A 21,966-nucleotide genomic window follows, 5' to 3' on the forward strand; every position below is an offset into this window, starting at 1 on the left:
CCCCACCCTCCCTCACTTTTTTACACTGTCAACAGTTTCTCTGGCCAGTCCTTCTCCAGCCCTGGCTAAGGCTTTTTTTTTTTTTTTTTTTTTGAGACAGAGTCTTGCCCTGTTGCCCAGGCTGGAGTGCAGTGGCACAATCTCGGCTCACTGCAAGCTCCGCCTCCCAGGTTCACGCCATTCTCCTGCCTCAGCCTCCCGAGTAGCTGGGACTATAGGCACCTGCCACCATGCCCAGCTAATTTTTTATACTTTTAGTAGAGATGGGGTTTCACGGTATTAACCAGGGTGGTCTCGATCTCCTGACCTCATGATCCGCCCGCCTCAGCCTCCCAAAGTGCTGGGATCACAGGCGTTAGCCACCGCGCCCCGCCTAAGGCTTGTTTTTCTCCTGCCTTGGCTATTCTCCTGAGACTGTCATTGCCCTTCCTTTCTCTACTTTCTTTCTTTCTTTCTTTCTTTTTTTTGGAGATAGGGTCTCACTCTGTCACCTAGGCTGGAGTATAGTGGTAGATCATGGCTCATTCCAACCTCAGCCTCCCAGGCTCAAGGGATCCTCCCACCTCAGCTTCCGAGTAGCTGGGACTACAGGTGCGTACCACCAAGCCCAGCTAATTTTTGTATTTTTCGTAGAGATAGGGTTTTGCCATGTTACCCAGGCTGGTCTCAAATTCCTGAGCTCAAGCGATCCACTTGCCTCAGCCTCCCAAAGTGCTCACAGGCATGAGCCACCACACCCAGCCTATTTTTGCTTAATTTTATTATTATTATTATTATTATTTTGAAAGAGTGTCTCGCTCTGTCCCCCAGGCTGTAGTGCAATGCCTTGATTTTGGCTCACTGCAACCTCCACCTCCTGAGTTCAAGCAATTCTCCTGCCTCAGACTCCCCGGAAGCTGGGATTATAGGTGCCCGCCACCACACCCAGCTAATTTTTTTTGTATTTTCAGTAGAGACAGGGTTTCACCATATTGGCCAGTGTGGTCTCAAACTCCTGACCTCAAGCGATCCATCCGCCTCAACCTCCCAAAGTGCTGGGATTACAGGCATGAGCCACCGCGCCCGGCCTATTTTTGCTTAATTTTAAAAGAAAAATATAAAAGTCATATTGATTGTCAAAGAAGTCACATGGTACAAACTTATATAAAGCAAAAAAACACACCCCTCTCATCCCAAAACTCACTCTCCATAGGTAAGCACTATTAGTGTTTGGAGTGTGGCTTTCCAGACTTTTCCTGGGCACAATGACTCATAAATTCTTTTCCATTACTGCTAATGCTGCCATCACAATTGATACCCTCTTTGCCTCTGTGCAAAATTATGAATCCCTGGGTAAAGGTTAATTCCAAATGAAAACAGATTTAGGGTATTTTGACAGTAATTTTTTTTTCTTTTTTGAGACAGGGTTTTCCTCTTACCTAGATTGAGTGCAGTGGTGCCATCATGGCTCACTGCAGCCTGGGCTCAAGCAATCTTCCCGCCTCAGCCTCCCTAGTAGCTGGGACTGCGACTACAGATGCGTGCCACTGTGCCCCAGCATTTTTTTTTTTTTCTGAGATGGAGTTTCACTCTTTCACCCAGGCTGGAATGAAGTGGCACGATCTTGGCTCACTGCAATCTCTCCCCTCCAGATTCAAGTGATTCTGCTGCCTCAGCCTCCTGAGTAGCTGGGATTATAGGCATACACAACCAGGCCCGGCTAATTTTTGTATTTTTAGGAGAGGTGGGATTTTTGCCATGTTGGCCAGGCTGGTCTTGAACTCCTGACCTCAGGTGATCCACCCTCCTAGGCCTCCCAAAGTGCTAGGATTACAGGCATGACCCACCTTGCCTGCCTGTGGTTTTTTTTTTTTAAGAGATGGGGTCTCATTGTGTTGTCCAGGCTGGTGTCAAAACTCCCGGACTCAAATTATCCTCCCACCTTGACCTCAAAAAGTGCTGGGATTTTAGGTGTGAATCACTGCACCCAGCCATGACAGTAATTTTAAAAAGCAATCCTTAATTTTTGTTTGTTATTAGTTAGGTGATAAAAATCAGAAGAAAGAAAGAAAGGTCGGGGTGGAATCTGTGTGGTGTGAGGGATCTGGCTGAAATTCCCATGCACTTACAGAGGCCCTTCATGGTCTGGGGTGGACATGAGCTCCCATCTGTTGCAAGGTGCTACTCTGATCAGGCCTTTTCGGAGGAACATTTCAACTTCACATTTCAGAGCAGCCAGGCGGGAGCTTACCTAGGCTCAGTAGGCTGCGTGGAGTCTATGGTAAAGTGGAGAGCCTCTTCTATGGCCACCATCAGCTCCAGGTTATAATGCTTTTGTGGGTACCTAGGCCCAGTGTTACCAAAAATTCTGATTTTTTTGAGAGAGGTCAGATATTCAGATTTTTTTTTTTTGAAAAGGAGTCTCACTCCGTAGCTCAGGCTGGAGTACAGTGGCCCCATCTAGGCTCACTGCAACCTCTGCCTCCCAGGTTCAAGTGATTCTCCTGCCTCAGCCTCTCGTGTAGCTGGGATTACAGATGTGTGCCACTATGCCCGGCTACTTTTTTATTTTTTTAGTAGAGATGGCGTTTCACCATGTTGGCCAGGCTGGTCTTGAACTCCTGACCTCAAGTGATCCATCCACCTCAGCTTCCCAAAGTGCTGGGATTACAGACATGAGCCACCACGCCCGGCCAGACATTCAGATTTTTATGTAAACTCTTATGATTTTTAAATGTTATAAGGTCCAAATAAAACACCTCTATGAGACAGTTTTTGATTTTGACTTTATCCCTAGCAATACTTTTGGCTCTGGAACCTGCAGTAATCCAATAGTATGGGTAGAGGTCTCCTCCTGACTCCCTGTGGTGACAAAGGACATGAAGATGGGCCATCCCAAGCAGACAGAGAAGCTGTGACACTAACACTGGTGTGCAATGACCCAGGAGTTGGGAGAAGTTGAAGAGAGGGCAGCCTATTTGGAGGGAAGCTAAGGACTGCGTTCTTCCCAGACACCCTCCCCTATAGATGTGACAGAGAGCAGTTGTCCCTGCTGAGGGATGTCACCCCTGCATGTGTCTAAACTAGGGGGCGCAAATGAAAGGGTCTTTAGAGGGCAGGTGGGAATGAAATCCCAGGGCTTTGGCTGTAATATTATGGTGCTCAGACAAAACATGACCCCAGGCATCATTTGTGGTCCCTAAAACCCTTCTGGAACCTATTTATCTGTTTGACCTGTTCTTCCTCTTGGGCTAACACATTCCATATGTTTAAGTACCTGTTGTAAAGAGTAAATTAGTGGAGGGAGGGGAGACCTCTTTAAAACTATTGGGGGCTGAGTGTAGTGGCTCAGGCCTTTAATCCCAGCACTTTGGGAGGCCGAGGTGAGAGAATCGCTTGAGCCCAGAAGTTTGAGACCAGCCTGGGCAACATAGGGAGACCTTATCTCTATATGACAAAAAATACACACTATATTTTATTCACTATACACACAAAATACACACTATATTTTACTGATCACTTGCACATATTTTATTTCAGTATTTTTCAAGCTTTTGGATTGTGACTCACAGTAAGAAATGCAGTTAATATTGTCATCCATTACACACATACACTGAATTATGAGAAATTGACAATATCCCACCTTCTTGACCTATAAAATGGCAATTTTGTAGGGTTCAACCTATATATAATGCAAACAAACATTTTATGCAACAATATTTGCCCTTGCTTTTTGTGATACCCATTAATTTATTCTTTTAAATGTTGATTGTAGTATACTGAATTGATATCACTACCACTACCAGTAATGACTAGGTTACAATCAACTGCTTTATTTAATCTTCATAATTTTTCGGGCAGGAATAATCACTGCCTCCCATCCCCTTAAACATGCCAAGATGCTTTATCCCTAGGATGAGGTGACTTACTCCAGGTAACTCCTATTGCCTAACCACTGACCAATTACTCTGCCCTTTAGTCTTTAGGTCATTAAATCTGCATTAAGAATTTCATGGAATAGGCCCGGCATGGTGGCTCATGCCTGTAATCCCAGCACCTTGGGAGACCGAGGTGGGAGGATCACTTGAGGTCAGCAGTTCGAGACCAGCCTGGACAACATGGCGAAACCCCATCTCTACTAAAAATACAAAATAACTAGCCAGGTGTGGTGGTGGGCACCTGTAATCCCAGCTATTTGGGAAGCTGAGGCAGCAGGAGAATCGCTTGAACTGGGGAGGCAGAGGTTGCAGTGAGTCGAGATCGTGCCAGTGCACTCCAGCCTGGGCGACAGAGCGAGACTCTGTCTCAAAAAAAAAAAAAAAAAAAAAAAAACAACAACTCATGGAATGGATAGCAACATTGATGAATATTGCGTCTGGAGAGATCAGATCACTTGTCACTTGTTTCCAGGCACAGGGCTTACCAAGAGGCAGATTCCAGATTTAAATAATTCTGTAACAGCAAAGTCCAAGCTATTTTCACTGCTTTGGAGAAAAGACCCAGACCCAGAGCTTGAACCTCACTTTGCAGCACCCCAGTTCTAATCTTTTAAGTTTTTTTTTTTTTTTTCTGCTGGGCACGGTGGTTCATGCCTATAATCCCAGCACTTTGGGAAGCCGAGGGGGAAGGATCGCTTGAGGCCAGGAGTTCGAAACCAGTCTGGGCAACATGGCAAAACCCCATCTCTACAAAAAATACAAAAATTAGGCCAGAGTGGTGGCGCGCACCTGTAGTTCCAGCTACGTGAGAGGCGGAGGTGGGAGAATCGCTTGAACCCGGGAGGCAGAGGTTGCAATGAGCTCAGATCGCGCCACTGCACTCCAGGTTGGGCGACAGAGCGATACCCTGTCTGAAACTTTTTTTTTTTCTCCAACGGGCTTTCCAGAGAAGTGTGTGTATGTGCGTGTGTGTGCGCGAGCGTGCTTGCTTCGGCTTAAACTTTCTGTCGGGCCACACTTTCCCAAGTCTTTGCACTGGCTGTAGGGTGGGCTTTATCCTCGGGACGTCCTCCTCCCCAAGTCCAGCCTGCAGCTGGAAGTCTTCACTGATCTCCGTCTCTCCTCCCTGCCCGCCTCAGGACTGGGAGGCCGATCTCTGTCTCTCGCCCTCCCCTCCACCAGCCTTTTCCAGATGTATGTCTGCCAAAGACCCCCCAGTGCAGAGGATGATGAATGAAGATCCTCGAGCCAGCCCGGTGGGAAAGTTTCGTCGCCTACAAAAGCGAGGGAAAGGGAAGGGAAGTTGGGGGGAGGGGAAAAGTTAGAGCTGAGCGGCTGGGGCGCGACGAGTCTGGACACCGGGGACCCAAGCTCTCTCCGCTCAGCCAATAACTGTGCCTCCCTTAGGAAGGCGTGAGGAAATGCTCCAATCAATCCCTGCACTCCTCCCTTGGAATTTGGGCTGTATTTTTTTATTTACTGCAAACCCCACAATCCACCCAGGGGTTTCCCCAGTGTATGCCTCCAGCGGTCCCGGTGCCCATTTACTAGTGCTGCTCCCTCTCTTCCGCAAGACTGCGCTCCAGTCCCAGCCTCCTTCTCCGCGGGTGCCTCCCAAACCGTTCTATCATTCTCGGGTTCAGGGAGGCGGGATCGTGCCTGTTCTCCGGTTCCTTTAAGAGGCGTCGGCTCCACCCCTCTCAGAGTCGCGGTCTGACGCGAGATGACAGCAACGAGTTCGGTATGTCTATGCAAATAAGCGCCCTCTTGTGGGCCAATGGGGAGCGGAGGTGCCGGAACCACGGACCAATGGGGCGGGGGCGCTGGGGCTCACCATATAAGGAGCGGCCTCGCCATAAAAGGAAACATTGTATCTCTTTATATGGGGGGAAGGGTCGGGGGATCCCTCCGCCGCCAGCGCGTGGTCCCGGCCCCCTCCACCCGCCGTCTCGGCCGCGGCCAGCAGCCCCTGCCCCCCGGGGGACGCTGACGGCCGCCCGGCGCGCCGCCCTAGCAGACGGACAGGGGGCGCTGCGCGCGGCCTGGGGCAACCCGGGCCACAGGGGCAGGAAAGTGAGGGCCCAGGTCGGCCCGGGCGTGCAGGGGCCCCGGGTTCGCAGCGGCGGCCGCGGCAGCGATAGCGGCACTAGCAGCAGCGGGAGTGCCGGGTTGAGCCGGGAAGCCGATGGCGGCGGCTGCGGCGGCTCCGATTCCTCGCTGACTGCCCGTCCGCCCTCCTGCATCGAGCGCCATGTTACCGAGCCAAGCTGGGGCCGCGGCGGCTCTGGGCCGGGGCTCGGCCCTGGGGGGCAGCCTGAACCGGACCCCGACGGGGCGGCCGGGCGGCGGCGGCGGGACACGCGGGGCTAACGGGGGCCGGGTCCCCGGGAATGGCGCGGGGCTCGGGCCCGGCCGCCTGGAGCGGGAGGCTGCGGCAGCGGCGGCAACCACCCCGGCGCCCACCGCGGGGGCCCTCTACAGCGGCAGCGAGGGCGACTCGGAGTCGGGCGAGGAGGAGGAGCTGGGCGCCGAGCGGCGCGGCCTGAAGCGGAGCCTGAGCGAGATGGAGATCGGTATGGTGGTCGGTGGGCCCGAGGCGTCGGCAGCGGCCACCGGGGGCTACGGGCCGGTGAGCGGCGCGGTGAGCGGGGCCAAGCCGGGTAAGAAGACCCGGGGCCGCGTGAAGATCAAGATGGAGTTCATCGACAACAAGCTGCGGCGCTACACGACCTTCAGCAAGAGGAAGACGGGCATCATGAAGAAGGTACCAAGCCGGGGGGCTGGCCGGCCCCGGGGCCCGGTTGGGGTGGGGATGTGCAAAGGGAGCCCGGGAGGACCGCAGAGCCGAGGCGGAGGTGAGAGGCTGCGAGTCCGCAGGAGGTGTGTGGGAGGGGATGGCTCCTGCCCGGGGAGGGCCGAAGGGGAGGGGCCGCCGGGGAAATGTGGGGAGAGGGGAGATCCCGCGAACGCTCGCAACCGTGGGGAAAGGCGCAGAGGTGGGAGTGACCGGCGCAAGAGAGGAAGAGGGCCCTTGCCGAGTGAAGGGGTGAGGAGCGGTGATGGGAGGCTACGAGGCTGCCGGGGAGGTGGATAATGAGAACCCGGGATCAGTAGGTCCAGTGCACTCCGGTGTTCGGACGAGGGCGCCGGAAAAGCAGGGAGCAAACGAGAAGGTATGGAGGTGAGGAGGCTGGAGCTGCATGACAACAATGAGCGAGCATGTGTGGGAGGAAGTGGGCACCAGGAGAGTAGTGCTGGTTGGAAGGACAGGCAGGGTTAGGGACCAGGTAAGGGAGCGGGGCAGGAGAACTGGTGCTGCCCTGAGCAGCAGGAACCTAGTCCTGCGCCGGCCGTGAGTCTTCCATGGCATCCACTGGGAACCACATGCTCCTGGCAGGACCCGCTGCAGAATCTCCTGCCGTTAGGACAAGTGGGGTTTCCAGCCCTAGGGAGAATCTATGCTTGGATGGGGTTTGGGAGAAGTCAGGGAGGCTTGCAGAGGTACCTAGGAATTCCTCTTCTGCCAGCCAGTGAAAAGTGTTGAGGAAAGGAGTCATTTTGGGGTGTAGACGTTAAGGGAAGAGATGAAAGCAGAGAAACTGGGAGACAAGGAGCTGGATCCTTGGGAACACTGGCTGGTGTTTATTTCTGTCCCATGTAGAAACCAGAGCTGCTTCCAAGGTGTTTTGCAGAACTTTGTTGGGAGAGTATGGCATCTATGGGGCCATCCTTGAAGGTCCCCTTCCTGGGCTCATGGCAGGATGTTTAGTGCTAATCTAGGTCTCGTCTCCCATCACTCCAGACACTGTTGTATCAGTGTCCCTTGTCACTTGATCATCAGTGGAGAAGATTGTGGGGGGAGGTAATTAAGGAAAACTCTCTTCTCTCCTTCCATAACCTTCTTCCCAAGACAAAGGAGTAAGGGCAGTAAAGTATTACAGGGCAAAAGGAGAAACTAGGCTGTGGCAACAAGTTGGAGCCTGTGCAGTTTCTGGAAAAAAACATGGGACAGTTGGAGCTTAAATGGTCCATTATCACTAATGTCTTGTACAAATTCCAGTGTGATAGGTAGGGATCCATCGTGGTCCCTGTGACAGTAAGAAGGGGTGAGGCTCTGGGACATTCCAGGCACTAAGCTGTGTTGGGAAGCAGCTAGCTGGGTCCTTCGTATCCCCTGAAGTTATATGTTCCATCACTGGGGGCTGTTACTGTTTGCTTGGGGTATCTTCAGGTCAATGGGGCTGCTCCTCAAAGGAGGAGCATGGGTAGTTTTGCTGCTTCCAGAGATCCTGATAGGACACCCTGCCCTCAGAGTCATTAGAGACGAAGGTCATTATGGGAATGGGGGAATGACATCACTGTATAATTCTTTTTCCAACTTCTCAAGGAAGGTAGAGATAAAAAGTTTGCTGACCTGCCCATCTCCCTCCTCACCCCTCAGGCCTATGAGCTGTCCACGCTGACAGGGACACAGGTGCTGTTGCTGGTGGCCAGTGAGACAGGCCATGTGTATACCTTTGCCACCCGAAAACTGCAGCCCATGATCACCAGTGAGACCGGCAAGGCACTGATTCAGACCTGCCTCAACTCGCCAGACTCTCCACCCCGTTCAGACCCCACAACAGACCAGAGAATGAGTGCCACTGGCTTTGAAGAGACAGATCTCACCTACCAGGTGTCGGAGTCTGACAGCAGTGGGGAGACCAAGGTGTGTTTGGGTTGCCTATGTGAGAGGAGGGAAGGGAGCGGGGTCCCTCTCCCTTTCTGGCCCAGGACAGGTGGATAGGTGCCCACCGATGTGGAGTGGAGCCGGATTAACGACCCTCGTCCTAGGGGACAGGTGTCCATCCTCGCTTTCCTGATAGAAGACCGCCCCCCTAGATAAGCGGGCGGCCTCCGTGCCCATATAAGGCCGGCTTGGGCTCCACGCCGGCCTCCCGCCCGCAGCCCGCCTGCCTGGCAGGGCCTTTGCATTCCTCCCGCCAGCTGTCTCCCCGCTAGGGGCGGGGGTGTAGCTTAGCCCGGCCCTCCGGGCTGGGTCGCCAGGGAGTAGAAAGGGAGCACTCCGGTCCCGGGGTCCTGGGAATCCAGCACTCTTGGCAGGCGGGCTGGTTGACTGGGCCGGGGACTACCTTACAAGCCAGCCGCTGCCCTTTCAGGGTGTTGGGGGCCTGGGCAGTTAGGGAGCGCATTTGCCTGCTGCTAGGGATGCCTGCGCTGTTACTCCTCCCCCTTCCTTTTCCCGGTAAGGAGAGGGGGTGGGGCTTCCTCTCTTGCTGTCTGGGGAGCTCCACCTTCCGGGTGGCACTTAACTGACTGGCCAATGGGAGGAAGCGGCACTGTTTGCCTTAGCAACGCCTCTGCCAATCAAGGGTCTTGGGCCCAGCTGCTTAGCAAACGTCTCGTGCTGACCCACCCCGCAGCCTTTGAGCCTCTGGTTGACTCAATTCGGGTCTGGGCTTGGTGGCTTGGTTCTCAGTTTCCTTCTTCCCCTTCTAAGAACGAAGTCTTCCTTAGGGGAGAGTCAGTGCTGTAGGCTACCTCCTCTCTTAGTGGCATATCATCTGTAATAATTTTTAAACTTTTATAACAGTAGGGCTCATTTATTCCCAGGAAATTTTGTTGGATGAGTGCATTCTTTTGGTAGTTTACATCTTGGGTGTTTGACATATAGTGTGTCATTGCCAGATTCTCAAGATCTCTCTCAAACTCTTAAGTTCCCTGAGAAACTCAGTTCCTATCTCAGAAGCCTGACAAATTAGAGCTGGAAGAACTCTTTGAAAGAAAACGTAGTAGCCCAGCCCCCTCATGCTTATAGAAGAGGAAAACCGAGGTTCAGAAAAGGGGAGTGGTTATTTCAGGGTCACTTAGATGGTCATTACCAGAGCTAGGAACAGACCTTGGTGTCCTGACTCCCCAGCCAATGGGATTACCACAGTCCGCTGGAGCAGAGAACTCAGGGGATTATAATAATGACAATGATAATAATTATCATAAGAGCAAAAAATATTTATTTTGGTTTTTTTATGTGCCAGGTAGTGTTTTCTAAGTGATTTACATATGCTAACCTACTTAATCCTTACAGCAACCTAGGGGGTAGGTATTATCCTCCTTTTACCGATAGAAAACTGTAGCTCAGTAGATCAATAACTTACCTAAGAGTCAGGCATCAGGTAAATGGTGGCGTTGGGATTTGAACCCAAGCTCACTGGTTTCAGTCTGGGTTCTCAGTCCACACAAAGCTTCTGCAAAGGCAGGATCTGGTAGAGGCTCATTGCTTCATCTTTACTCTGGGTATAGGACACACTGAAGCCGGCGTTCACAGTCACCAACCTGCCGGGTACAACCTCCACCATCCAAACAGCACCTAGCACCTCTACCACCATGCAAGTCAGCAGCGGCCCCTCCTTTCCCATCACCAACTACCTGGCACCAGTGTCTGCTAGTGTCAGCCCCAGTGCTGTCAGCAGTGCCAATGGGACTGTGCTGAAGAGTACAGGCAGCGGCCCTGTCTCCTCTGGGGGCCTTATGCAGCTGCCTACCAGCTTCACCCTCATGCCTGGTGAGTCACGAGGGGCAGGGAGAGATTCGTCCTTCCTGGGGCAAATCAAGCATGCTAAGAGTGTGTTTAGGGCTGGCACCAAGAGAACCTCTTTCCCTGCTCAGAAGGAAGGTGAATAGGGGCCAGAGCCTGAGAGAAGCCTCTTATATCCTGTTGGCAGGCATACCTCTGCCCACTGAGACCCCTGCTGTCCTTGTCAGTAAGTTTCAACCATATATTCTGGCCCTGTCTAGCTACCCCAGCCCCGTGCCCTCATTGCCACAGGGCAGTAGATGTTTCACCACTTCCTGCCTTGACTGGAAGGCAGATCATGTCTTTGATGGGTTATTGCCAGCTCTTGGGTCAACTGAAGAAAAGAGAGACAAGGCCCAGGGCAGGAGGAGGAGGGATGGGCAAGAGTAGAGCGTGGAAGCCCCCAGAGGGAAGACTCAGGCATGAAGGGCCTCTTTGGCTTCCAGGAAAGATAGTGATGGAAGTTGGGGACCACTGTGCCAGACCCTGGGACTGGGGTGTCCATGGGTACTTGGTGGAGGTGGCAATTGGGTGGGACAGAGCACAAATAAGACTCTGTGTCTTGCAGGTGGGACAGTGGCCCAGCAGGTCCCAGTGCAGGCCATTCAAGTGCACCAGGCCCCACAGCAAGCGTCTCCCTCCCGTGACAGCAGCACAGACCTCACGCAGACCTCCTCCAGCGGGACAGGTATAGCTCGCAGCCCTGTCACCCTCCCTCCCTGCCTTCCCCCACGAGGCCTAGCAGTAGGTGCCCAACAGTAACCCTCCTGTAACTAAAGTCAGGGGATTTCTTAAAGTGGAGATTGAGGCTTTGGGCCTAATAATTATGGGGAAGTCAGGTGAGGATGACTGGGTTTTGAATCCCGCCCTGCAGTGGGCAGCGGATTCCAGAAGAAAATTAGGGACCATTGACCTACCTCCTCATTCAGATGAGGAGCCTGAGGCCTAGAAATAAGAAGTTACTTGCTCAAAGACACATTTGCTTAATTATCAGGAAGGACTTAGAGAGCAATTTTCTCTTTGTGCGAGGGTCTTATAGGTTTTGAGTAGCCACAGTTACCCTCAGGTATCTCTAGACATTTCAGAAATGATGAGATACTCTCAAAGTAAGGTTAATTTTAAGTTCTTATTATTTAAAACCTTTTTACTCAAAGTGTGGCCTATGGACTGGGAACACCAGCATTACCTGGGAGCTTGTTGGAAATACAGAATCTTGAGTCTCACCCCAAACCTACTGAATCGGAGTCTGTTTTTTTTTTTTTGAGACGGAGTCTCGCTCTGTCGCCCAGGCTGGAGTGCAGTGGCACCATCTCGGCTCACTGCAAGCTCTGCCTCCCGGGTTCACGCTATTCTCCTGCCTCAGCCTCCCGAGTAGCTGGGACTACAGATGCCCGCCACCACACCTGGCTAATTTTTTTGTATTTTTAGTAGAGACGGGGTTTCACCTTGTTAGCCAGGATGGTCTCGATCTCCTGACCTCGTGATCCACCCACCTCGGCCTCTCAAAGTGCTGGGATTACAGGCCTGAGCCACCGCACCCGGCCCAGAGTCTGTGTTTTAACAAGATTCCCATATAATGCACGTTAACATTTGAGAAGTGCTTGTTTGAAAGATGAATTTGTTAGCTGTGCATTAAGAAGGAGGGAGAGGCCGGGTGCGGTGGCTCACATCTGTAATCCCAGCACTTTGGGAGGCCGAGGGGGGCAGATCACGAGGTCAGGAGATTGAGATCATCCTGGCTAACACGGTGAAACTCCATCTCTACTAAAAATTCAAAAAATTAGCCGGGCTTGGTGGCAGGCATCTGTAGTCCCAGCTACTCGGGAGGCTGAGGCAGGAGAATGGCATGAGCCCAGGAGGCAGAGCTTGCAGTGAGCCAAGATCGCACCACTGCACCCCAGCCTGGGTGACAGAGTGACACTCCATCTCAAAAAAAAAAAAAAAAAAAAAGGAGGGAGAATGAGAACAAATAAAAAATAAGATGTTAGAGCTCCTAAAAGGGGAGTATCTGAGTTTTCTGAGAGTAGGTCAGTCATAATCTTTGTTTTTCCCAAGATTTAGGACTTAGAGAATTCAGTAGATAGAAAATTGAATAGTACAATGTGATAGGATACAATTAAAGATTGATGCTGTTGTGTTCAAGAAAAAATAGGCTTTTCTTAGTTGATGATGGAGCTGAGGAATAGTCGTGTCTAGCTTCTGACCTGGGAAATGGCAAGAGGGCTCTGGGGGCCTGGAATTCCTACGGACGGAATGGGAGTTATCAGTGGGGACCAGTGCCGAGCTGACACATGTCTGTGTTTGCCAGTGACGCTGCCCGCCACCATCATGACGTCATCCGTGCCCACAACTGTGGGTGGCCACATGATGTACCCTAGCCCGCATGCGGTGATGTATGCCCCCACCTCGGGCCTGGGTGATGGCAGCCTCACCGTGCTGAATGCCTTCTCCCAGGCACCATCCACCATGCAGGTGTCACACAGCCAGGTCCAGGAGCCAGGTGAGTAGAGGAGCAGGGCTAAGGAAAGGAGGACCGTTTCCTTCTTTATACACACACACACACACACACACACACACACATGCACTGATGCCTACAAATATTTCTACCCAAATACAACACAGACTTGGATGCTCACACACACATTTGGACACCCATGCACACTTGGACACTCACACCCGCATGCACCCTCAGACACACTGGCACCCTTTCCCTTGGGCTCTTACATCTGAGACTCCCCCAGTCACTTGTGCATTTGACACCACTCCTCCAATATCTGGAAGTTTCAACAAACAATTTGAGTATCTCCTGTGGTTTTCCAATGTAGGTGGCGTCCCCCAGGTGTTCCTGACAGCATCATCTGGGACAGTGCAGATCCCTGTTTCAGCAGTTCAGCTCCACCAGGTAGGTAGGGATATCTTTCACCCCATCCCAGATAGCCACTTCTTTGTCTTGACCTTAGGGGATCCTGTTACCAGTTCATCAAAGCCAAAATCCCTAGCCTGGAAGCCCATCTGCTTTTCTGCTCAGGCCTGTGGCTGGCAGGCAGGGAAGCCAGGGGAGCCTGAACTGGCTGGCCAGTCCCTGCCCCTCCTCATACATCCCCTTCCCTCCAGATGGCTGTGATAGGGCAGCAGGCCGGGAGCAGCAGCAACCTCACCGAGCTACAGGTGGTGAACCTGGACACCGCCCACAGCACCAAGAGTGAATGATCCGCCCGCCGCCCTGGACAGATGGCCCAAGGGATGGCACCACTTATTTATTGTTGCCTTTTCACGTTTTCTTTACACACACGTTGACGGGCCGCAGGAGGGAGGCGGGGAGGAGGAACGGGCAGCCACAGGACTGAGCCCTCTCACTCCAGCCAAAGAAATGGGCCTGCCTGCCTCCACCCATCCTCCCTCAGCCTCCCCTTCTTCCCGCCCCACCTCCCATTTCTGTTGCTGGAGGGGCTGTCCTCCTTCCTGGGACCCCCTCGCCAGCTTGGCTCGATGTTTGCCATGAGTATTAGCTTACCCAATGGGACCGTGCCCCACCTCCCCACACACAGGCCTTCTGTGGGGCTGGGCACCGTGTCCTCCTCTGAGGAAGCAGTTGGGGCCCTCTTGCCAGCCTCCTTGCTGACCCCAGGTCAGCCCTGTGTCTGTCACAGGCTGGGTCAAAAGAGCCCTGGCTCTGCCCCTCAGGGGGCCAGCTGGGGAGATGGGGGCTTCTTCCTCACACTGCTGTCCTCTGCCCCTTCAGCTCCTGAGTAGCTGGGCCTGTGCACTGGGCAGGTTCCTGGGGCCGCCTGCCCTGCCTTGCCGCTCCCCTTGGACCTCCAGGGGCTCCTGGGTTGGAGGGAACCACCAGCGTTCCCTTCTCCCCCTTGTCTTCCCCCCTCTCCTCCCAGCTGCTTTACTTAAAGTTGATTTTGAACTTTTTATTTGAGGAGACGAAGTGAAAACAAATCTATAAATATATATTTTTAAAATATTTAACTTTTTTTTATGGCGTTTTTCTCGTCCCCCTCCCTGCCCAAACTCCCCTTCCCTGGGGAGCCCTCAGGCTCCCCAGAACTGGCTGGGCCCCTGGGGACAGAGCCACCCCATGAGCTCGGGGTCCACCAGTGTGTGGGGGAGATTCTGGGTTTGCCCAGTCCTGGGTTGTTTCCAGGAGAAAGCCGGGGGAGGGGCCCTCAGGCCATGCCCCAACGGGGTGGGGAGGGTGACCCACAGCTCTGGGCCTCTTTTTGCCCTTTAGGGCTGTTGCTAGGGAGAGGGAAGAGGGAGACCAAATGTCGGGGTTGGGGTGGGAGGGCGTCAGGCAGAGGCAACTGACTTCATTTGTGCCACACGCATGGGCATTGCAGCCTTGCGCTGTCCCAGGCATGCAGCTGCCTGGGGCCCAAGTTGCAGTGAGCAGGGTGGGGTCTGGGAGGGGGTGAGAGGCAGGAATGGGGGTCAGAAGAAGTGGGAGCAGCTTCTTGGGCTGAGTGCAGCCAAAGGGGAGCCAGAAATGGGCAGTTCTCCCAGGGAGTGAGCAGCTACTGTAACTTTTTTAAATTAAGACAAAAAGCCTTGAAGAAAATGACTTTATTTTTCTAAGTGTAACCTCAGTATTTATGTAATTTGTACAGGGGCCATGCCCCACCCCCCTCCTCCCCCTTTGGGGTAGACCTTGAGGGTGGGCCAGCATAGGGGGGAGGGTCTTTTACCCTGTGTCAGAGCCTACCTTCACCACCTATATCCAGAAGGGGAGCTTTTTCAGAAACAGGGCAGCAGTGGGGTGAAATTTTCTTAACCCCTAAGACTGCCTTCAGTAGGAACAAGCTGGCTTCTGTGATTAGGTGAAGGGATGGGGGAAGATTTTACGCACAGCCTAGTTATCAAGGGGATGATTTGCCGACATGTTTGAGAACCCCCTAACCTCTAACCCTCATTGCTGTCTTGCCCCAGTTTGGGGTGCCAAGATGGAAGTCACCTTTCTGGGCTTTCTCCTGGAGATAGCTGGGGCTTATGGGTGGCTTTCAAGGCTGGGGCGTGGCAAATCAGGGGCCAGAGAGCAGGGGAGCTTGGGACTCAGGTCTGTAACTGCCCAGCCCCTTTTCTCTGCTCTTGTTTCACTCCACCATCACTCACTCACTCCCCACTCCCCCACCCATGGGGAGGAGACCTTTGATGAATTCTTCCTCTCCTTCCCACAAAAGACAGACCCAGTGAGTGAATCAGGCAAAGTGCTTATAATGTGTGTTGTGTGAGCGTGGCCTTGGGAGGACATGCGTGTGTCAGGGATGAGTTGAGGTGGCATTTTTATGTGCAGCGACCCTTGGTGTTTCCCTTCCTCGGTGGCTCTGGGGTATGTGTGTGTGGGTGTGTGCGCCTGAGTGAGTGTGTGTGCTTGAATGTGAGTGTGTATGTCAGTGGTTTCTACTTCCCCTGGGATGCTGACCCAGGAATAGTGGACATGGTCACAGTCCTATGTACAGAGCTTTCTTTTGTATTAAAAAAAAAATACTCTTTCAATAAATGTATCATTTTTGTGCACAGACTGTGGGGTCTTTGGTTCTGTTTTTCTACTTAGGGAGGGATGGGGGTATGAACGCGAGGCAAACTCCTAAAATTGCTGCTCTGAGTAGCGATCCGGGCTGCTTGATGAGAACGGTAATGCTAAGGTGTGCTTTGGGCTGTTTAATTCCATACGATTTAATTTAAGGAAAGTTTTGCGGGGCCGAGGACCTTCTCCCTGTGCGTGGCTTTGCTAGGTGTTAAGGCCAACGCAAGAGGAGCAAATTTTAATTAACAGGAAAAGTGACACAACTAATCCAAAGCACTGCTGAAGGGTTTGGGAAACTCATGGGCACCTGACCTACTGAAAAGTCCAAAAGGGCAGCCTTAAAGGTGGGAATGTGGGTTACTATGTTTCGTCAGCATGATCGCTGTGATGGGAGAGGGAGGATTAGGAGGGCCGACCCAGTGAAGAGGAGGGGGCTTCACAGTTGACTGGATGGAAACGGCTTCTTCCTGCTGCTGAGAGAGGAGCAACGTGACCTCGATCCCAGGCTCCGCCGGTAGCGCGCCCCCACGCCCCTCTTCCAGTGCAGCCGCCCGCGGTAGCACGCATGCTCCACTCGCGCGCTGTTCCGCCACGCTCGGCGTGGGCCGCGGTGGGACCCGTAGGTGCCCGGCCGTGCGTGCACTCGCTGTGTGACCCGGAAGGGAGCTCTGAGGAGGCGGGGCCAGGACGGCGGGACCGGCCGCTGGGTCCCAGCGAGGGCTGAGCCGGGCGGTGGGAGGTGAGAGGAGAGTTCTGCGCCGACCCAATCCCTCCCCTTCTCCTGTCCCCTCCCCGGTCCTTTAGCCACTGTCCATGGGGCTGACGAAGGGAACCAGGTCTTGCTCTCTGAGATTCACTGGATCTTTTCAGCTTTTTTGGACCGCGCCCCCAACCATCCTTCCCCCTCCCCCCAAACCCGTTCCCTCTGCCGTGCTGGCCTCCTCCACCTCCCCACGGCTCTGCAAGCTTGGGCTTGACCTTGCTATCTGCTGGTCTCATCCATGCGTCCAGAGCTCACCCCCACACCTCAGTTTATTGTTGCTCTTCTAGGCCCACGTTACACCTCCTACCTCCTCCTATCCGATTCTTTTACTTCCCCCTGCTGCTAATCAGTTGCCCGCTGGCACATCGCTGGTTACCATCCAGGCTTGCCCCCCATCCTAAGTGGACCCCTACCTCCATTGAGGTCCACATCCATCTTTCTCCCTCCTCTTCACCTCTACTCTCATCTTCTGTCCCTGTACCCCAACATGACCCCTGCCCTGACCACTATATCTTCATCTGGGTTTACCTTCTTCCATTCTTATTCTCACTATTCCGTGTTGCCCCTGCACTGCTTCATATCACGCATATCTTTCCTGATTATTCCACTCCCATTTATAATCGGTCTTAATAACTTTGCATTTATTTGATGACTCCCCTACCTTCTCCATCTAAGAATAATAATAGATTATGTTTACTGAACACTCTTTATGTGCTAGATGCTGTTCCAAGTGCTTTACATACATGATCCTACTAAATTCATGAAGTAACTATGAATATTACTACCATCTTGCAGAAGAGGAAACAAGCTCAGAGGTTAAGTAACTTGTTCCAAACTATGCAGACAGTGAGACAGAAAGCCAGAATTCAGAGTCACATTTATCTGATACTGAAATCTCTGAATATTGCTTCTCTCCTGACCTCATTTCCTACCTTTAACCCCATGATTACCACCTCTATCTTATCTACCTAACTTACTTAAATCCTTACCATACATACAGTATAAGGGCAGGGTGGGACCTGGTCATCTTTCCCATAATTTTATCTGGTCCCTAGGGCCCTCCCCCTTTCACAAGACTCGAATATACTTTTCCTATCCAGTCATTTGCCCCAACATCCCAGCCTTTTGTCATCTCCATTCTCTATATCTGCCATGGCCCACCCTTTACATCCACCCTGCAGCTTTACTCTGTCATTTATGCTCCCTGTCCTGCCCCTCCGCTATCCTACTTTTCCTCACATGTTCTGATCCCACTGCCTCACATGCTGCTGTCCTTCCTGTCCACCCATGTCATTCTTCTAAGTCCTAATCTGTAACCCTCAGCCACCCTGCTATCCTGCCTAAACTGTCTTGCTTAACTGTCACTCTGTTTATTGTTACTTTGCCTATTACTGTTTTCATTCTCTTTTTGTAAACTCCCCTTCCTTCCTTCCTTCCTTCCTTCCTTCCTTCCTCTCTCTTTCTTTCTTTTCTTTTCTTTTCTTTTTTTTTTTTTTTTTTGACAGAATCTCACTCTGTTGCCCAGGCTGGAGTACAGTGGCGCGGTCTTGGCTCACTGCAACCTCCGCCTCCTGGGTTCAAGTGATTCTCCTGCCTCAGCCTCCTGAGTAGCTGGGACTACAGGCATGTGCCACCACACCTGGCTAATTTTTGTATTTTTAGTAGAGACGGGGTTTCACTATGTTGACCAGGCTGGTCTTGAATTCCTGACCTCGTGATCTGCCCACCTTGGCCTCCTAAAGTGCTGGGATTACAGGCGTGAGCCACTGGGCGCAGCCAACTCTTCCATTTCTTAAACCCCTTCTTCATCCCCTCTCTGTCTTCACTCCATTCTCCTTCTGTTATAAATCCCAAAGTATGTTCAGCTATTTATTCCATCCTATTTTTTGCCTTTTCTGTTTGGCCTCCTAAATTCTACCATGCAGCCTACCGATCACCACCCACCTTCTCTGTGTCTCAAGATTCCACCCCCTCCATGTATTTTTTTTCTTTTCTCATACTGCCTTATCTTTCTCCTTGTGTATCCCAGGAGGTCAGGATGGTGGGGGAACGGCATGCTGGGGACCTCATGGTGCCCTTAGGGCCTCGGCTGCAGGCATATCCTGAAGAACTCATTCGACAGAGGCCTGGGCATGACGGGCATCCTGAATACCTGATCCGATGGAGTGTCCTGAAGTGTGGGGAAGTGGGCAAAGTGGGTGTGGAAGAAGGCAAAGCAGAGCACATCCTCATGTGGCTGTCGGCTCCTGAGGTCTACGCCAACTGCCCTGGGCTGTTAGGTGAGCGGGCACTATCTAAGGGACTTCAGCACGAACCAGCTGGGGTTTCAGGAAGCTTTCCTCGAGATCCAGGAGGCCTGGATGAAGTGGCAATGGGAGAGATGGAGGCTGATGTTCAGGCGCTGGTACGCAGGGCGGCCAGGCAGCTGGCAGAAAGTGGGACCCCAAGCCTCACGGCCGCTGTGCTTCACACCATCCACGTGCTCAGTGCCTACGCCAGCATCGGGCCCCTCACTGGTGTCTTCAGGGAGACAGGAGCCCTAGACCTGCTCATGCACATGTTGTGCAATCCTGAGCCTCAGATCCGCCGGAGTGCAGGCAAAATGCTGCAGGCTCTGGCAGCCCACGATGCTGGTAAGAGACAGCCAGGGAAGAAGGAAAGCAATGGAGAAAATGGGGCCACAGGGAATAAGAAAGAGGAGAGATTTCCTAGCTCTGTAAGAACACTTAGTATTTGGTGAATATCAATTTGATGCAAAGGAAAAAATATAGATTAATAGGCTATTTCAGGTATATAAAGAGGCTAAAATGATAGCCTCTGGCTTATCTGTTCATTCTCAGTGCATTGACCAGAGAAGAGAATAGGACTTACCTGTATTTTTGAAACTGGATTGAGATTTATTAGTTGGTTTTGAAATCAGTTTGGTGGGTTACAACCAACATTTTTTTAAAAACTTAAGTCATTAGTGTGTAGCACTTAGTAGGGGTAAATTTTGTAGCATAAAATATATGTTTCAGTTATATGTATGTATGTTTGTAACAGGTTACCATGTAAAATGTATTTCTTTCTGTGAGCCTTAGTAACAAAGTTTGAAAGCCTCTGGGGTAGGAGATAGAATCTAGGAAAGGCAGGGAGAAAGTACTGGGGATTGAGGAGAAGATATGGATTGGGTATGGATTACAGGGAGTCGGGCTCACGTCCTTCTATCACTGAGCCAGCAAGATGGCATCGAGCAGCACATGGATTTTGACAGTCGCTATACATTGCTGGAGCTGTTTGCAGAAACCACATCCTCTGAAGAACACTGCATGGCCTTTGAGGGCATTCATCTGCCTCAGGTACACTGCCAGCTGTAGGGAAATGCTGTGTACAAGGGCTAAGACATTATTTATGAAAACGTGGTTCAGGACTGAATGTTAGCACCAGAGCCACCTGGGAACTTGTTAACATGAAGGTTCATGTCCTCCCTCCCAGCCCCTCTCCATTCAGAATTTCTGAGATGAGAACCCAGGAATCTGTGTTTTAAGACACTCCCTATGCCTTTCTTACACAAATCAAAGTTTGAGAACTACAGGCCTGGGGAGAAGGCCTTTATATTTTTCTGTAGAGGAGGATACTTCAGGGAAGGGGAGAGGCTAAAGCCAGGAAGAGATGAACCTGTCCCAAAGATTGTGTCTTACAGATCCCAGGAAAGCTGCTTTTCTCCTTGGTGAAGCGCTACCTTTGTGTCACCTCCCTCCTGGATCAGCTGAATAGCAGTCCAGAGCTGGGAGCTGGAGACCAAAGCTCCCCATGTGCCACAAGAGAGAAAAGCCGGGGACAGCGGGAACTGGAGTTCAGCATGGCTGTGGGCAACCTCATCTCTGAGCTTGTGCGGAGCATGGGCTGGGCCCGGAACCTCAGCGAACAGGGCATGTCACCTCCCCGGCCAACCCGGTCCATCTTTCAGCCCTACATTTCAGGCCCCAGCCTTTTACTCCCCACCACTGTCACCACCCCCAGAAGACAAGGGTGGGTCTTCCGCCAGCGCTCTGAATTCTCCAGCCGTAGTGGCTATGGAGAATATGTGCAGCAGACGCTGCAGCCAGGGATGCGAGTGCGGATGCTGGATGATTATGAGGAGATCAGTGCTGGGGACGAGGGCGAGTTCCGGCAGAGCAACAACGGCATTCCCCCTGTGCAGGTGGGCAGCACATGGTGGTGAGACACTGTTGGGAGTTTATTTGGGGTGGGGTGTAGCTGGGACTTCATAAGGAGGACTCCTGCAGGCCACCCAAGAAGAACCCCCCTGGGGAATTGGAATGATACGAGGGGGTTGGCATTTGTGCGGGGTGCATTTGGAGGGCTGAGAAAATCTGGCAGGGGTGTGGGTGGGCTGTAAGTTCATGGGAGACTCACCCAGGAAGCAGAACTGATAAATGGAGATACCTCCCCACCAACACCAGTGGAAGAGGCTAGGAAGGAATGTCGAGGCAGAGAATCATGGTTAAGAAAAGAGGCAGGGCCCACTCCTGATAAGGGAAGGAAGCCTTTTGCCATATGGGGGTTTTTCCAGGCTTAGCCAGGTGTGTATCTGAGGGTGCGCCCCAGATCTATGCTTGGGCATGTCCTTTCAAGCCTTCACAGGCCAAGGCTTAGAGGGTTGAGCCTTCTCTATTCTGCTCTCTTTCTTCCTCCCTCATACCAGGTTTTCTGGCAGTCGACAGGCCGCACTTACTGGGTGCACTGGCACATGCTGGAGATCCTGGGCCCTGAGGAAGCCACTGAGGATAAGGCTTCAGCAGCTGTGGAGAAGGGGGCAGGGGCTACTGTGTTGGGCACAGGTGAGCCTAAGAGGGGACATGGATAGCATGTCTCTGAACAGAGGATTAGTGACTGGGATGAAGCCACTTCTGACCAGGAGCAGCCCTAGGGGTCCAGAAATAGACCCCATTCCTGAGGGGTGCTGATGCCCGCCATGCCTGTGTCCTCAGCATTTCCCTCCTGGGACTGGAATCCTATGGATGGGCTGTACCCTTTGCCGTACCTCCAGCCCGAACCTCAGAAGAATGAGAGAGTGGGATATCTGACCCAGGCTGAATGGTGGGAGCTGCTTTTCTTTATCAAAAAGTTGGACTTGTGTGAGCAGCAGCCAATTTTCCAGAATCTTTGGAAGAACCTGGATGAGGTATTATAGGCC

General features: G+C 52.3%; 2 protein-coding genes across 8 annotated transcripts in view; both read left to right on the plus strand.

Annotated features, from left to right (window-relative positions):
- Positions 1-5,659: 5,659 nt before the first annotated feature.
- SRF (serum response factor) lies at positions 5,660-16,019 on the plus strand. 2 transcript variants are annotated; one of them, XM_008958869.7, is made up of 7 exons: positions 5,660-6,681; positions 8,359-8,625; positions 10,218-10,479; positions 11,060-11,179; positions 12,800-12,991; positions 13,317-13,393; positions 13,606-16,019. In XM_008958869.7, the coding sequence occupies exons 1-7, from the start codon at positions 6,169-6,171 to the stop codon at positions 13,699-13,701; spliced, it is 1,527 nt and encodes a 508-aa protein (XP_008957117.4). In that variant the 5' UTR covers positions 5,660-6,168; the 3' UTR covers positions 13,702-16,019. The 2 variants fall into 2 exon arrangements, with proteins under 2 accessions (XP_008957117.4, XP_034818008.1); XM_034962117.3 differs by lacking the exon at positions 12,800-12,991 and having other exon boundaries at positions 5,851-6,681.
- A 617-nt stretch (positions 16,020-16,636) lies between these two features.
- CUL9 (cullin 9) overlaps positions 16,637-21,966 on the plus strand; it is a 42,418-nt gene continuing 37,088 nt past the window's right edge. Inside the window, exons 1-6 of one of the 6 annotated variants that reach the window (XM_055113625.2) lie at positions 16,637-16,763; positions 18,817-19,420; positions 19,971-20,125; positions 20,470-20,970; positions 21,475-21,610; positions 21,761-21,954. In XM_055113625.2, coding sequence (XP_054969600.2) covers positions 18,826-19,420; positions 19,971-20,125; positions 20,470-20,970; positions 21,475-21,610; positions 21,761-21,954 — 1,581 coding nt within the window. In that variant the 5' untranslated portion in view covers positions 16,637-16,763; positions 18,817-18,825. Of the gene's footprint in view, positions 16,764-16,789; positions 19,421-19,970; positions 20,126-20,469; positions 20,971-21,474; positions 21,611-21,760; positions 21,955-21,966 lie in introns of those variants that run through there. The other 5 variants (XM_003833264.7, XM_034962120.3, XM_034962122.4 and 2 more) reach the window with 5 other exon arrangements.

Source organism: Pan paniscus, chromosome 5, assembly GCF_029289425.2.
Source record: "Pan paniscus chromosome 5, NHGRI_mPanPan1-v2.0_pri, whole genome shotgun sequence".
Taxonomy (NCBI): Eukaryota; Metazoa; Chordata; class Mammalia; order Primates; family Hominidae; genus Pan; species Pan paniscus.